The 16,708-nt window shown below is 47.5% G+C and overlaps 1 protein-coding gene across 1 annotated transcript in view; it reads left to right on the top strand.

Moving 5' to 3' along the window:
* ECE2 (endothelin converting enzyme 2) overlaps nucleotides 1–16,708 on the top strand; it is an 83,592-nt gene that overhangs the window by 44,503 nt on the left and 22,381 nt on the right. The window contains exons 8-11 of the mRNA XM_087725125.1: nucleotides 4,048–4,236; nucleotides 11,632–11,774; nucleotides 14,331–14,445; nucleotides 16,076–16,186. Of these exons, the coding sequence (XP_087581251.1) occupies nucleotides 4,048–4,236; nucleotides 11,632–11,774; nucleotides 14,331–14,445; nucleotides 16,076–16,186 (558 nt within the window). The remainder of the gene's footprint in view (nucleotides 1–4,047; nucleotides 4,237–11,631; nucleotides 11,775–14,330; nucleotides 14,446–16,075; nucleotides 16,187–16,708) is intronic.

The raw sequence follows: 16,708 nt of genomic DNA, 5'->3' as shown, positions 1-16,708 counted from the left end.
CTTGGCATCCCAGTCACAGTCCAATCATAATTCTCCCAAGTGTCAGGTGCAAGATAACTTCGAAAGGCATCACCAAGATGGAATGTCGGTGCCGTTAGTCCTGGCGGGAACCTCCTATGCATGCGTAGTCCGACAGGCAGCTGAGCTCCAGAAACTTCCTCCAGCACAATGAGTAACCCCTCCCAAATACCATCCCCCCCCTCCCCGTTTCATGGCAGCCGAAGCAACAGCAAAGCAGAGGCTGACACTGCAGCTGTGGAGTTAGTGACACAGTTGTCAAGTGACTCTGATTTCCCTAGATTTGCTTGTCAGAAGGTCGCAAAAAATCGATCCCATGACCATAGAGAACTGCAACCGTCGTAAATATGAATCAGTTGCTGCCAAGTGTCCGAATTTCGATCGTGTGGCCATGGAAAGCTGCAATGGTTGTAAGTGTGAAAAATGGTCACTTTTTTCGGTGCTGTTATAACTTTAAACGGTTACTAAATGAATGGTTGTAAGTTAAGGACTACCTGTAGAGTATCCCCGGTCAAATTCCAACCCACTTTCCAACAGCAGCATCCCTTCAGCAGGGGTGGGTTGCTAATCCCGTTCCAACCGGTTCAGTTGGAACGGGGCCAGTGGCGTCCTTGTGCACGCGCGCAGTTCACGCATGCGTCTTAGCGCCTACGCGATGCTCCAGCTGCTCGCGGAGACTCGCGCAGGCGCTGTATGTGCCATCCAGCTGCTCGCGGAGAATTGCGCAGGTGCTGTATGTGCTATGCGCCTGCGTGGAAGCGCAGAAGCCTTCAAAGACCGGTAAGGAGCGCGGGCGGGCGGGCGGGCCCTTCGCCGTTCCCGGAAGTTACTTACTTCCGGGTTCGCCGACCAACCGGTTTGCGGGGACCGCTGCGAACCGGTTGAAACCCACCCCTGCCCATCAGCAGATTTAAGTGAGCGCTGTGCGCTAAAAAAAAAAAAGACTAATACACACCAACTAAATTTTATGCTTCCTATGAATTTATTGCAGTTTTCCGTGAGCATAATAACTTTTATTACACTCTTCTGAGTCATCCTGGTTCTTCTAGACCAGTGTTTCTCATACCTGGCCACTTTAAGAGGCATGGACTTCAACTCCCAGAATTCCCCAGCCAGGGAAATTCTGGGTGTTGGCATTCATGCCTCTTAAAGTGGCCAAGTTGAGAAATGGTGGTCTAGACAGAGCAATGAATGCATCAAAGTCAGTGGTGGGATTCAAATAATTTAACAGCCAGTTCTCTGCCCTAATGATTTCCTCCAACAACCAGTTCACCAAAGTGCTCAGAAGGTTAACAACCGGTTCTCATGAAGTGGTGCGAACCGGCTGAATCCCACCACTAATCAAAGTGAGAGAAAATAGGTATCTTATGTAGCCAATCTTTTGATTTTGGAGGTGGGCTGCACATAATTTAGCAACCAGTTCGCCTAGTGCAGAACTGTAAATGCGAGCGTGTGCACAGCTTCCGCACTTACGCGCAGCTTCAAACACACGACGATTTCATGTGTTCGGCTTCCAGCACACCTTCTCGGACTGCTGCTGTGAGTAGAGCAGATGAGGCATGGAAATCAGCTGGGCTGCGTAGGTGGGACGAGCAAGCCAGAAAGTGAGATATATAGAACCAGATAGCACCAGAGCTGGGGGGGTGGGGGTGGGGGCAGGGGCAAGGCTAGTCGATGGTCAGAACTACCGGTTTGCCTGAATCGGTCCAAACCGGCAAAAGCCCATCTTTGGTTTTAGTCACTTTTGTTCTCATTCCTTGGGAGGCCTTTTCAACGATTGGGGGGAAAAAAGATTTGTGTTGTCCTGTTAAATACCAGTGGAATATTGGCTGAATCTCTACCACACTTCAAATCTTGATTTGATTACTCCGGGTTGATTAAATAAACTACAAATAGCTGCGTACACTCTGCTCAGTAAATGACAAGTTTACTAAGCAAACCAGCAGTGGACTTCACATTTTGTTAGCACCGGAGTCAACTTGTAAAGCGTTTCCATGGCTATTATCATGTTGACATTGAAAGGAGGGAGAATTCCATGCGTACCTTCGGCCAGAGTCGGATCTCATATTTCTACAACAGGCGTGTGAGGCGCGCAAGTTCATAGCCTGTTGCAGCACCTTGTTGGTGGATGTGATTTATGACACAGATGGAAGGGAGGGGAGACGCAGGAGTAAAGTTCAGAGGCCATTAAACGGAAATCAGATTTGGCTCCGCCGCAGAAGAAAATGCCAAAATGTTGATCCTAATAAATGAATGGATTTCTTTTGAACTTTGTCTCGAGGCTCGTAAATTAATTAGGTCATCTTTTGGAAATTTCACACCATTGTTAGTTTGTCCATTTCCGTGCATTCTAGCACCTTTTTAAATAATCTCTGCATTTGGGGGAATGGTTTTTTCTTTCCCATTTTGGGCAAATGAGATTCTGACTGCGATAATTATATGGAGCATTATATATTGTTTATTTTAAACACCGGGTAATGATACCCTGGAAATTTAATTGGACAACCAGGGTGATGTTCTTAGGCTATGGAATTTGATAGCTGTTCTGCTTGACATTCTGCTTCCTTCTGCTGATTTGGCCATGTTTGAGTCTCCTAACTCTTAATTAGCTTTTTGTTTTGCGATCGTTACCTGTGACCTCCCTTGCAAGCCGATCCCATCTATCCGTTTGGGGAATTCTACCCTTTCTTCTACCCAGGAACAGCTTGGGGTGGAAAAGATGTATTTTGAGTCTCCCTTCCCGAAATCCAGAGTCACAAAGCAGGTTTGAAACAGAAGAAAGATCTATAAAACAGTGTGAGGCGAGGAAGGTTTCAGTGAGAAATAAAAACTGGGGAAGTTGAAAGAATTCTCATGGGAAAAGGGAAATGTAAGGGGAAACAAAGGCAGGCCACAAGGGGAATTCCAGGTGAAATCAATGCATCCAACTGAGCAAAACTCCCGATTGAGCTGCTGAATCAACTCTTGAACTGCAGCAGATACTCACTGCAGAGAAGAAGGGGGGAGGGAACATCTGGGCCTCCTGTGTGGATGCTCACAAGCAGAAGGTCCAGATGTTCTCTCTCCTTCATCCTTTCTGCGTTTCACAGGCAGACTATGGCTTCCTTCCTTCCTATCTGGCTCTTTACTGTCGCAGTCAAAACTGGACTCTTAAAGGGAAGGGAGGGAGGAAGGGAGGGAAAGAAAGAGAGAGAGAAAGAATCTCAAGCAATACCCAGAGTTTGTTTTCTTTCTTTCTTTCTTTCTTTCTTTCTTTCTTTCTTTCTTTCTTTCTTTCTTTCATTCATTATTTGTATTTTGTCTTTTTATGTTCCCCCTTTTTTTCCCCTTGAATTGTTCGCCGCCCTGAGTCCTCCCGGAGAAGGGCGGCATACAAATAATAAAATACAAATACAAATACAATACTTTCTTTCTTTCTTTCTTTCTCTCTCTCTCTCTCTCTCTCTCTCTCTCTCTCTCTCTCTCTCTCTCTCTCTCTCTCCTTTCCCTCTCCCTCCCTCCCTTCCCTCCCTTCTCTTCTTCCCTCCCTCCTTCCATTCCTTCCTTCCCTCCCTTCCTCCCTCTCTGGTTCTTTACTGTTACAGTCAGGAGTCCAGTTGACTCTTAAACTGAACTCAGTAGCTGCTATAATTATCTTGGAAATTGGATGGCAATAAATCCATTTCCCACTTCCACCCTTACTATTTCTTAAACTTGACTAAAAGGGAAGGGAGGGAGGGAAGGAAAGGAGGTAGGGAGAGAAGGAAGGGGAGGGAAGGAGGGAGGGAGAGAAAGGAAGGGAGGGAGGGAGAGAAGGGAGGGAGGGAGGGAGAGAAGGGAGGGAGGGAGAGAAAGGAAACAAACAAACAAATAAACTCTGGGTATATCTTGAAATTTTGCATATCCCGTTCCAATATTCCTTTTGATCATTTTTCACTTCTTCCTACTTGGCCTTCCAGCCAAACTCCAGAACGAAGCCCTCTGCTCTCCAGCCCTCTGGAGGATCAGGAGGCAGGGTCATTGTTATGGAATTACTCCTCTCTCTGCCAGGTGTTGTCTGTCTACCTGGAGTACATGGTGGAGCTGGCGATGCTGTTGGGAGGAGCCAGAAGCTCAGCGGAAGAACAGATGGGGCAGGTGCTGCTCCTGGAGACCGAGTTGGCCAACATCACTGTCCCACAAGATGAACGGCGAGATGATGAGAAGATTTACCACAAGATGACCATTGCTGAGCTGCAGGTGGGCCTTGGCTGGAGAAGGGCGGGAGGGGGCAGCTGGTGGAGAGGGCTTGAATCAGCCTTCAATTTAGGCTGAAACACAACTGAACACAGAGGAAACATAGACTGTGTCAGGGTCCCAAGTAACACCCCTAATGAAAGAAGACTTGAGATGTCATATTGGCACGTAAGGGTGGCTCAGTGGCTAAGACGCTGAGCTTGTCGATCAGAAAGGTCGGCAGTTCGGCGGTTCGAATCCCTGGTGTTGTGAAACGGAGTGAGCTCCCGTGACTTGTCCCAGCTTCTGCCAACCTAGCAGTTCGAAAGCACGTAAAAATGCAAGTAGAAAAATAGGAACCACCTTGGGTGGGAAGGTAACAGCGTTCTGCGCGCCTTCGGCATTTAGTCCAAAGGTGGGTTCCTACCGGTTCGGTTCAGTTCACAGAACCGGCAGCAACACAGGCTGGCCACGCCCCCCCAACAGGCTTCCCAGTCGCTGCCACCATCTTTTTGGGGAGTTCTGCGCATGCACAGAACAATTTCCATTGAATTGTACATGTGTGCCCAGTGTGGATCCAGCTTGTGCACGCCAAGCATGTCCATGAGTGAACTGGCAGTAACGCTGACCACAATCCACCCCTGGTTTAGCCATGCCAGCCACATGACCATGGAGACATCTTTGGACAGCGCTGGCTCTTTGGCTTTGAAACAGAGATGAGCACCGCCCCCTAGAGTCGGGAACGACTAGCACATATGTGCGAGGGGAACCTTTACCTTTATTGGCACATCTGGGAAAATCCGAATCTGAAATTTTCCAGGTTTTCCCCACCCAAAAGAAAGTTCACGTCCCTGCCCAGCACCCACATGTCCATCATATGGCCCAGACAGGCACCATCCAAAACTGGAGATGCTTTCTAGTGATACCATCCCAGCTGCAGGGCAAGATTTCTTTGACTCTCTGAGAACGGAATGTTATTATGACTATATATCTCCCATACTCCATATAATCCCACTGCCCATTTTCCCACAGCAAGAAATGTGGCAGGCCTGAAGGCCCAATGCGGAAGATGGCTTCCAGGCCTGACAGACTGTTTTCAATGCCGTTGTAACCTCTGTGTAAGAAATGCATTGAAATTTCACGCATTTGGAATTGGATTCAGTTGAGCTTCAACTGGATCCCAGATTGGAGGGAGGGGGGAGGGCGGAATGAATTGCTGGTCCTGGGGAGAAAGAACCCCAAAGTGTAATGGCAGATTTGTTGTTGTTAGTTGCAAAGTCGTGTCCTACCCATCGCGACCCCATGGACAACGTTCCTCCAGGCCTTCCTGTCCTCTATCATCTCCCAGAGTCCATTTAAGCTCACGCTTACTGCTTCGGTGACTCCCTCCAGCCACCTCCTTCTCTGTCATCCCCTTCTTCTTTTGCCCTCCATCATTCCCAGCATGAGGCTCTTCTCCAGGGAGTCCTTCCTTCTCATTAGGTGGCCAAAGGATTTGAGTTTCCTCTTTAGGATCTGGCCTTCTAAAGAGCAGTCCGGGTTGATCTCCTCTAGGACTGACCGGTTGGATGGCCTTGCAGTCCAAGGGACTCACAGGAGTCTTCTCCAGCACCAGAGTTCAAAGGCCTCCATTCTTTGGCACTCAGCCTTCCTTATGGTTCAACTGGTTTTAAAACATGGTTTTAATTGACATTCTCCTTCCCCCCCACACCTTATTTTCTTTGCCCTGGACCTTCAGTTAACACCCTATGCCCCCACCCTTCTGTCTTTTTGCAACCTTGTAAACCAGGAATATCAGGCTTTTTGTTACATAATCCCAGGCACCGTCTTTTGATTAGGATTCAGTACCTGTCGCCACCTTCTCTGAATGAAAAGTCCAGCAGCTTTGCTGATCTGAATCCCAATCAGCCGCTCTCGGCTTCCTTAAAGCGCAATTCTGCTCTCCAAGGAAGGGAGTTGTTTCCTTTCTTCCTGGCGTGTTGTGTGCCCACGTCCTTGCTGAGGTCACACTCTTCGCAGTGATGTAAACAGAGGGGCAAAACGTCAACCCCAAAGACAAACGTCACACTTCTGAGATTCCCTGCAAGTGATGCTCTGTTTTTTTGGGTGAGGTTTTTGTGGGGGTGTCTCCCTTTTCGATCGGGAGAGAGGGAAGAGCTGTTAAGTCTTTTGGGGTGAATGGGCGCTTGCTTGGGGCGACTTAATGCAGTGTTTCTCAAACTTGGCAACTTGAAGAACTGTAGACTTCAACCTGTGGAGCTAACTGTGTGCGATGGCAGCCAAAAAAGGCCATGCAATCCTAAATTGCATCAACAGAGGGATACAATCAAGATCAAGGGAGGTACTAATACCACTCTATAAAGCCCTAGTAAGACCACACCTAAAGTACTGCATCCAGTTTTGGTCACTACATTATACAAAGTGAGGTTGAGATTCTAGAAACCGTGCAGAGAAGAGCAACTAGGATGATTAGGGGACTGGAAACTAAAACATACGATGAACAGTTGCAGGAACTGGGCATGTCTAGTTTAGTGAAGAGAGGGACCAGGGGAGACATGATAGCAGTCTTCCAGTATTTGAAGGGCTGCCACAGAGAGGAGGGGGGGGTCAAGCTATTTTCCAAGGCACCTGAAGGCCAGACAAGGAATAATGGATGGAAACTGATCAAGGAGAGATTCAAGCTAGAAATAAGGAGAACTTTTCTGACAGTGAGAACAATCAACCCATGGAACAGATAGATAGATAGATAGATAGATAGATAGATAGATAGATAGATAGATAGATAGATAGATAGATAGATAGATAGATAGATATAGATATAGATATAGATATAGATATAGATATAGATATAGATATAGATATAGATATAGATATAGATATAGATATAGATATAGATATAGATATAGATATAGATATAGATATAGATATACAGACAGACAGAAAGAAAGAAAAAAAGAAAGAAAGAAAGAAAGATGGATGGATGGACGGACAGATGGACAGGCAGTCAGACAGACAGACAGTTAGACAGACAGACAGAAATAGACAGAGAGATAGACAAACAGACAGAAATAGATAGATAGACAGACAGACAGACAGACAGACCCAGAGAGAGACAGACAGAAATAGATAGATACCGTAGATAGATGGATGGATGGATGGATGGATGGATGGATGGATGGATGGATGGATATACAGACAGACAGACAGACATAGACACAGAGAGAGAGAGAGACATAGATAGATATAGATAGATATAGATAGATAGATAGATAGATAGATAGATAGATATAGAGATAGATAGATAGATAGATAGATAGATAGATAGATAGATAGATACATACATACATACATACATACATAAATACATACATACATACATAGATACTGTAGATAGGTAGATGATAGATAGATAGACAGACAGACAGACAGACACAGAGAGAGATAGACAGACAGAAATAGATAGATACCGTAGATAGATAGATGGATGGATGAATGGATGGATGGATATACAGACAGACAGACAGACAGACATAGACACAGAGAGAGAGAGAGAGAGAGAGAGAGACATAGATAGATATAGATACATAGATACTGTAGATAGGTAGATGATAGATAGATAGATAGATAGATAGATAGATAGATAGATAGATAGATAGATAGATAGATAGATAGACAGACAGACAGACAGACAGACAGACAGACAGACAGACTGACTGACTGACTGACTGACTGACTGACTGACTGACTGACTGACTGACTGACTGACTGACGGACTGACGGACGGACGAGGGAGGGCGGGAGAGAGAGAGAATGAAACATGGGGGAGGGGCCGTGAACCAAGCAGACCCCTCCCAAATGGTGGTCATTTTGGGATCCAAGACCGTGGAGTCAAACTGCTTTTCTAGAGAACGCAAATTTCCCCCCTTTGACCTTTCAGCCGCTACTTGAAAAACGAGACCATAAAACCCTTTTGCATCGGTTTAATACATTTTCATCCACCCCTATGATTTCTGTTTTGAGCTAAATCAGATCGCACAGCAGTAGATTAGGCCTCGGTTATCCTCCACCCACGCCCCACCCCCACCCCAGTGCCTCTTTCAAATCTGGTTCATCCACACCCCACTAGGTTAACACTGTAGGCAGAAGTAGGTCACTGGAAGACCGGTTGCCTTCACACAACCTTCTACCCTTGGTTAAGTTTTTTACAGCGTGACACGGGCACATCCAACTCCCCCACTTAGTTTAGAGCAGTGTTTCTCAACCTTGGCAACTTGAAGATGTCCGGACTTCAACTCCCAGAATTCCCCAGCCAGCGAATGCATTCGCTGGCTGGGGAATTCTGGGAGTTGAAGTCCGGACATCTTCAAGTTGCCAAGGTTGAGAAACACTGGTTTAGAGGGCTAAGTTTATTTTGTTGGACTCAGAAAATTAGGTTAATTCGGTAACCAAGGCCGCGGTGCCAATCCACCTATCCAGTTCTTTGTTTACTGTTTTATTTTGCATCGCTCAGGCACCGCTGTTGCCAGCAGACGGTTCCCATCATTTCAGCTCGTCCCCGATTGGTCCGGTTTCCATCACGCCTCTTTGCTTCTCTCCCTTTCAGCGCTGGCCAGTTCGAAGAAGGCGGGAGCAGCTTCCTTTCCTCTCCCTCGCGGGTTGCCAAGCAACCTGCCGCCATGGTAACCGGGAGACAAGTAAAATCCTATGTATTGAGTAGCAGGGATGCTTCAGTCTGAGAAGGGCCATTTGGCTCCTACGGGTGAGGCGCCTGATTGACTCCGCGGGGAGTGGGAGAAGTGGGGGAAGGAGGACACTCTGCACGAAGGCAGAGCTGTTAACCGGGAGAGGAACGAGAGAAAATTAAAAGGAAAGGAGAAAAATGACAGGCCAGAACTTATCTTTTGAGCCGGGAGCAAATCGTCGAGCCGAGAATATTAAGCAAAGTGACAGTACGCAGAATTCACTTGCCACCACTCAGAAGGCAGCCTTTTCTTAATAATGAATCATAACGCTGCCTAAGAGCGAGGGAAGCATTCTCTTCTTTGTTCTCTAGAAGTCTTAATGAGGAAAATGCCCATTAAATAAAGCCAATGCCAGGGGGAGAAAGAACATCATCAAATGTTGGCGCCGGGAAAAGAAAATCTGCATTTAGTCGTAAGTGGAAATTACAGACTAGGTCAGCGATGGTGAACCTTTTCGGCACCAAGTGCTCAAATCGGAATCCACATGCCTGTTTTGAGAGCCGAGGTGGCGCAGTGGTTAGGGTGCAGTACTGCAGGCCACTTCAGCTGACTGTTATCTGCAGTTCGGCGGTTCTAATCTCACCGGCTCAAGGTTGACTCAGCCTTCCATCTTTCCGAGGTGGGTGAAATGAGGACCCAGATTGTTGGGGGCAATATGCTGACTCTCTGTAAACCGCTTAGAGAGGGCTGAAAGCCCTATGAAGCGGTATATAAGTCTAACTGCTATTGCTATTGCTATTTTGTGGCTGGTTATGGGGCAGTTTAGGGGCATTTTTTGGGCCTTTTTCAGGCTGGTTTTGTAATGGTCTTTGTGGGCACAAGCTGGTCTTTGCAGCATCAGAGCGCTGGAAAATGGCCCAGAAAAGGCCCAGAAAAAATGCCTGGGTTTTGGCCATTTTCAGGCCATTTTCCAGCGCTGCGATACCCGCAAAGACTAATGTGCTGGAAAGCAGAAGAGCAGCTGGCAATGGCGTAGGTGCCCACAGAAAGGGCTCTGCATGCCACGTCTGGCACGCATGCAACAGGTTCGCCATCACGGGACTAGGTTGTATTCCCCAACTGGGGGTCCTCAGGATTAATTAATTGGGAAATTGCTTCTCTGCCAACCCCAATCATCCTCAAAGAGAAGATGCTGTCGGGGGATAATAGGAGTTGGAGTCCATCTATTCTCCGAAGGTGCCGTGTTAATAGCAATAGCAATAGCAATAGTTATATACCGCTTCATAGGGCTTTCAGCCCTCTCTAAGCGGTTTACAGAGTCGGCATATTGCCCCCAACAACAATCCGGGTCCTCATTTTACCCACCTCGGAAGGAGGTTGAAGGCTGAGTCAACCTTGAGCCTGGTGGGATTTGAACAGCCGAACTGCTGAACTGCAGTCAGCTGAAGTAGCCTGCAGTGCTGCATTTAACCACTGCGCCACCTCGGTGTTGGGGAAGGATGGTCCATTTGTCACCATATCCGGTTCCAATGTCCAGCATGGCGGTGACACATAGCCCACATTTTAGAAAAACACCAAAAAGGATTAGTTGTTCAGTTGATTTACCAATTTAAGCTTGAGTAAGCTGAATAAGGCTGAGCGCCTCTCTGGTTATTTACTGGTACATCAAAACTGGACTCTTAAAGGGAAGGGAGGGAGGGAGGGAGGGAAAGAAAGAGAGAGAGAAAGAATCTCAAGCTATACCCAGAGTTTGTTTGTTCGTTTGTTTGTTGTTGCTTGTTTTCTTTCTTTCTTTCTTTCTTTCTTTCTTTCTTTCTTTCTTTCTTTCTTTCTTTCTTTCTTTCTTTCTTTCTTTCTTTCTTTCTTTCTTTCTTTCTTTCTTTCTTTCTTTCTTTCTTTCTTAGACATTCACTTCTCATCCAAGAAGCTTCTTCAGCTCTGACAGGATAGTAGGGAATGGAAGGATTTGTATTCCTTGCAGACAGCTGGTCAAAGGAAGGAATGTAGGAATATCAATGAATATAAATAAAGGAATATAAATGGATGGAGTATCAATCCTTCTGTTCCCCACCATTCAGTCAAGAGCTGAAGAAGCTTCTTGGAGGAGAAACAAAATGTCTTCCGAAGAAAAAAGAAAAAAGACCAGTTGCCTCCTGAAAAAAAGATTTGATTGATTGATTGATTTGTTTTATTTATATGCCGCCCTTCTCCGGGAGGGACTCAGGACAGCGAACAACTCAAAGGGGGGAAAAGGGAACATAGAACACAATACAAGTAGTTAAAAATAGCCAAGAATCACACAACCACACAGGTCAAGAGGGGAAGGGAACTCATCAACCCCAGGCCTGCCGGCACAGCCAGATTTTGACGGCTTTCCGGAAGGCCTGGAGAGAGGTGAGGGTCCGAATCTCTGCGGGGAGTTCGTTCCAAAGGGCCAGAGCTGCCACAGAGAAGGCCCTCCCCCGGGTAGTAGCCAGATGGCATTGGCTGGTAGACGGAACCCGGAGGAGGCCGACCCTGTGTGATCTAATGGGTCTTTGGGAGGTAATTGGCAGCAGGCGGTCTATCAAGTACCCAGGTCCAATACCATGAAGGGCTTTATAAATTGCGACTAGCACTTTCAAGCGTAAAATGCACCTTTGGGGCAACATATGACCTGGATGGCTGAGGATCTTTACAGATGAATGAATGAATGAATGAATTTATTAAGCTATGATTCTCTTCATATCTTCTCCAGGTTCTTGCCCCTGCGATTGAGTGGCTGGACTTCATCTCATACTTTCTCGCACCACTAGAACTAACGGATGCCGAGCCAGTGGTGGTCTATGGGAAGGAGTATTTGGAGCAGGTGTCACACCTCATCAATAACACTGACAAAAGGTATCCGAGAAAGACATTCCATCCATCCAGTAATGATCAGGACAACCCACATCCCAAGCTTCCTGCAGTTCTGGATGGAGTCCATCTTTGGACATTGAAAAGGAAGTATTCTTGGATGTACGGCAGAAAGATGGAGAACTTGGGTCGTCTAGTCCAGTGTTTCTCAACCTTGGAAACTTTAAGATGGGTGGACACTCATGGCTGATTGGGGGATTCTGGGAGTTGAAGTCCACGCACCTTAAAAGTTGCCAGGGTTTAAAAACACTGGGCTAGATGTTGCTAAATTGCAGCTCAACCTTGGCAACTTTAAGATGGGTGGATTTTTTACCAACAATGTAGAAAAGATGCGGAGACTGTAGAAAGAGTGCAGAGAAGAGCAACAAAGAGGATTAGGGGACTGGAGGCTAAAACATATGAAGAACGGTTGCAAGAACTGGGTATGTCTAGTTTAATAGAAAGAAGGACTAGGGGAGACATGATAGCAGTCTTCCAATATCTCAGGGGTTGCCACAAAGAAGAGGGAGTCAAGCTATTCTCCAAGGCACCTGAGGGCAGAACAAGAAGCAATGGGTGGAAACTAATCAAGGAGAGAAGCAACTTAGAACTGAGGAGAAATTTCCTGACAGTGAGAACAATTAATCAGTGGAACAGAAATTGCCTCCAGAAGTAGTGAATGCCCCAACACTGGAAATCTTTAAGAAGATGTTGTATAGCCATTTGTCTGGAACGGTATAGGGTTTCCTGCCTAGGCAGGAGGTTGGACTAGAAGACCTCCAAGGTCCCTCCCAACTCTGCTATTGTATTGTATTGTATTACTCTAGAAAGAGTGCAGAGAAGAGCAACAAAGATGATTAGGGGACTGGAGACTAAAACATATGAAGAACGCTTGCAGGAACTGGGTATGTCTAGTTTAATAGAAAGAAGGACTAGGGGAGACATGATAGCAGTCTTCCAATATCTCAGGGGTTGCCACAAAGAAGAGGGAGTCAAACTATTCTCCAAAGCACCTGAGGGCAGGACAAGAAGCAATGGGTGGAAACTAATCAAGGAGAGAAGCAACTTAGAACTGAGGAGAAATTTCCTGACAGTGAGAACAATTAATCAGTGGAACAGAAATTGCCTCCAGAAGTAGTGAATGCCCCAACACTGGAAATCTTTAAGAAGATGTTGTATAGCCATTTGTCTGGAACGGTATAGGGTTTCCTGTCTAGGCAGGAGGTTGGACTAGAAGACCTCCAAGGTCCCTCCCAACTCTGCTATTGTATTGTATTGTATTACTCTAGAAAGAGTGCAGAGAAGAGCAACAAAGATGATTAGGGAACTGGAGGCTAAAACATATGAAGAACAGTTGCTGGAACTGGGTATGTCTAGTTTAATGAAAGAAGGACTAAGGGAGACATGATAGCAGTCTTCCAATATCTCAGGGGTTGCCACAAAGAAGAGGGAGTCAAGTTATTCTCCAAAGCACCTGAGGGTAGAACAAGAAGCAATGGGTGGAAACTAATCAAGGAGAGAAGCAACTTAGAACTGAGGAGAAATTTCCTGACAGAACAATTAATCAGTGGAACAACTTGCCTCCAGAGGTTGTGAATGCTCCAACACTGGATGTTTCTAAGAAGATGTTGGATAACCATTTGTCTGAAGTGGTGTAGGGTTTCCTGCCTAGGCAGGGGTTTGGACTAGAAGACCTCCAAGGTCCCTTCCAACTCTATTATTCTATTTTATTCTAACTCATGGCTAACTCAACGCTGCCCCTGCCCCCATGGTGAGGAGGCCGACTAGGCCATGCCCACCATGGACACACCCGTTGCTAAAATGTTTGAAGCCCACTCATGGTGTGAATGGATGAGGAACCTTCTTGGAACTGCTGGAAGAATTTTTTTTTCTTGAAAAAGTTTCACTTCTCATCCAGAAGGACGCTTCTTCAGTCCTAATTGAATCAGCGATGGGTTCCTACCGGTTCGGCCCGATTCGGCTGAACCAGTAGCAGCCTGGAAGCCTGGGTTGCAGGAACCGGCAGCGATCCATGCCTGCCACGCCCCCCCCCCCCCCGAACCAATTCTCCTGATGGTGCCATAGATGCTGCCAACTTGTTTTTTTTTTGCTTCTGAGCATGCACAGAGCAATTTTAGTTGTACTGCGCGGGCACGCATCAAGCCACGCGCTTCCCGCGTCCCTGAGCAAATCGGCAGTCATCTCTGCCGGAACCCACGCCTGAATCGAAGGCTGGGGTTTCAAAATCCCGTTGCTTTTTGAAAAGGAACCATTGGGACTTCCCACCCACTGGGTCCTCAGTTTTGAAGTCAGCCTCAAGCAAAGAGCAATGCTTTCAATGCGTCGGCCAAACTTTATTTTAAGAAGGGAGCCTTGTGATGCCACCAGTTGTCTGCGTGGGATGGAACAGGAGGGGGGTTTGGAGCCGACAGATGCCAGGGACTCCGATCAAATACAGGCCTCGAGATTAGCCTGTCCTTACACAACTTTACACTCTCTAAATAAGCCAGCTTTCGGAGGCCCGAGCGATCTGTTTATCTGTTCGTGTCCCTTCTTTTTTAGCGTTTTGAACAATTACATGATTTGGAATCTGGTTCAGAAGACAGCTTCCAGCCTCGATCAGCGGTTTGAGACGGCCCAGGAGAAGCTGTTGGAGACTTTATACGGTACCAAGAAGGTAAGCAAATGCTTTAGAGCAGTGATTCCCGACGTCATCGGCAGCTTTAAGATGGGTGGACTTTCCCTCCCAGAATTCCCAGCCAGCCTTGGGAACTCAGCAGTGTTTCCCAACTTTGGCAACTTTAAGACTTGTGGACTTCAACTCCCAGAATTCCTCAGCCAGCCATACTGGCTGGGGGATTCTGGAAGTCCACTCATCTTAAAGCTGCCAAGGTTGGGAAGCTCTCCTTTAGAGCTGCGGTGGCGCAGTGGTTAAAGTGCTGTACTGCAGGCTACTTCTGCTGACTACCGGCTGCCTGCAATTTGGCAGTTCTCACCAGGCTCAAGGGTGACTCAGCCTTCCGTCCTTCCGAGGTCGGTAAAATGAGGGCCAAGATTGTTGGGGCAATAGGCTGACACTGCAAACTACTTAGAAATGGCTGTAAAGCCCTGTGTATACCAGTCTTAAGTGCTATTGCTATTTAGGACAGGGATCTTCAAACTTGGTAACTCTTAAGACATGTAGACTTCAACTCCCAGAATTCCCCAGCCAGCATGGAATTCTGAGAGTTGAAATCCACAAGTCTTAAAGTTGCCAAGTTTGGAGGTCCCTGCTTTAGGGGAATGAAACAGACAACAGAAGCACCAGAAACAGCTTCCAGTCTGCAGACCAGTCGAGATCTTGGTACCCGAAGTCCGCATTAGCTTGGTGATCTAAAAACGAACCACTTCTGACCTGAGCTGGGATCTTCTGCATCCTGTGAGGAATCTTCCTTGGATGAAGATCTACCACTATGCAGTTTCTTCCAAGAAGATGGATCCTTAACTTATTTGTCCTCTAAACCAGCAGTCATCAGAAAACTTTGATGGCCCGCAGAAAAATTATTTGCATTTTTTAATTTGCACTAAATCAGGGGTCCTCATACTACAGCTCCTGGGCTGGATACGTGCAATGAACGCTTGTGTTGCTGCAGAGAGTCTCCCCCATCAGGGTCTTTTTGTATGGGTTGGAGGGGGGCAGAAATTCCGATTTGGGGTCTGCTTCAGCCTCCTGGTGTGGGGCTTTGGGCGAAGGCTGGAGGGAAGTACTGCTGATGGCAAAGAGCCTTGTTCCAGTGGGACTGCATCATAGCCTGGAACTGGCTGACCATCTCAGCCTGCTGAGCCTCCAGGGGAAGTACCCGGCCTTACATTCCTGCAGGTCTTCCCTCTGCTTGGAAAGCCTATGCTCATAGTCCTCAGTGAGGTGCTTCTGCTGAGCCTCCTCGGTCATATCCAATTTGAACTGAGCCAGCTGTTTTGCCAACTCTTTCTCATGGTGGCTGCTCAGCTCCAACAATTCCTTCCTGTGGAGGCCCTAAGGAGCCCGGGCGGGCAGGCGAGGAGTGGCTGGGAGGGGAGGGGTGAGTAGAGGCTGGCGAGGCGCCCCTCGACGTGAGTGACATCGAGTTGGCCACGCCCACCCAGTCACATGACCACCTTGCCACGCCCACCCAGCCAGTCATTAGGCAAATCATATTAGTGGTTTGCGGGATTTAAAATTATGAATTGAGTGGTCCCTGAGTTCTGAAAAGTTGGTGACCCTGGTTCTAAAACTCCACTTTCCTTTGGGCCTCACTCTCCTTCTTTCTGTCTCGTTTTTTCTGGAGTCCTGCACACCTCGCTGGCAAACGTGCATTTCCAACACGGATGACACCTTGGGTTTCGCTCTCGGGGCCCTTTTTGTAAAAGCCACGTTCGACCGACACAGCAAAGAGATTGTGAGTATCTTCAGCCAGGTTGGTGAGGTCCCTGGGTTACTTCTCATCTACAGGTAGCCCAGGGGTGGGTTTCTCGCCCCGTTCCAACTGGTTCGGTTGGAATGGGGCCGGCGGCGTCCTCGTGCACGCGCACGGTGCACGCATGCGTACTGGCGTCTGCGTGACGCTCCAGCTGCTCCTGGACGATCGCGCAGGCGCTGTATGCGTCCTGCGCATGCGTGGAAGCGCAGAACTCGTCAAAACCGGGTAAGGACCGCGGGCGGGCGGGCGCGCCCTTCGCCGTTCCCGGAAGTTACTTACTTCCGGGTTCGGCGACCAACCGGTTCGCAGGGACCGCTGCGAACCGGTTGAAACCCACCGCTGAGGTAGCCCCACCACAAATTGCACAGGTTGAAAGCTGCCTCTCTTAAGTATTTGGAAAGCATCAAGGAAGAGGGAGGTGGAGCTGACATCAGAGTTGATCATTGCATCATCCCAGAGTCACTTCATCATCATTTGCAAACCATCCTAGCCAGCTTCTGA

Source organism: Thamnophis sirtalis, unplaced genomic scaffold (genome assembly GCF_051295495.1).
Source record: "Thamnophis sirtalis isolate CommonGarterSnake01/CBP01778 unplaced genomic scaffold, rThaSir2_p1.2 scaffold_11, whole genome shotgun sequence".
Classification (NCBI taxonomy): domain Eukaryota; kingdom Metazoa; phylum Chordata; class Lepidosauria; order Squamata; family Natricidae; genus Thamnophis; species Thamnophis sirtalis.
This window is presented reverse-complemented; position numbering and strand designations above follow the sequence as displayed.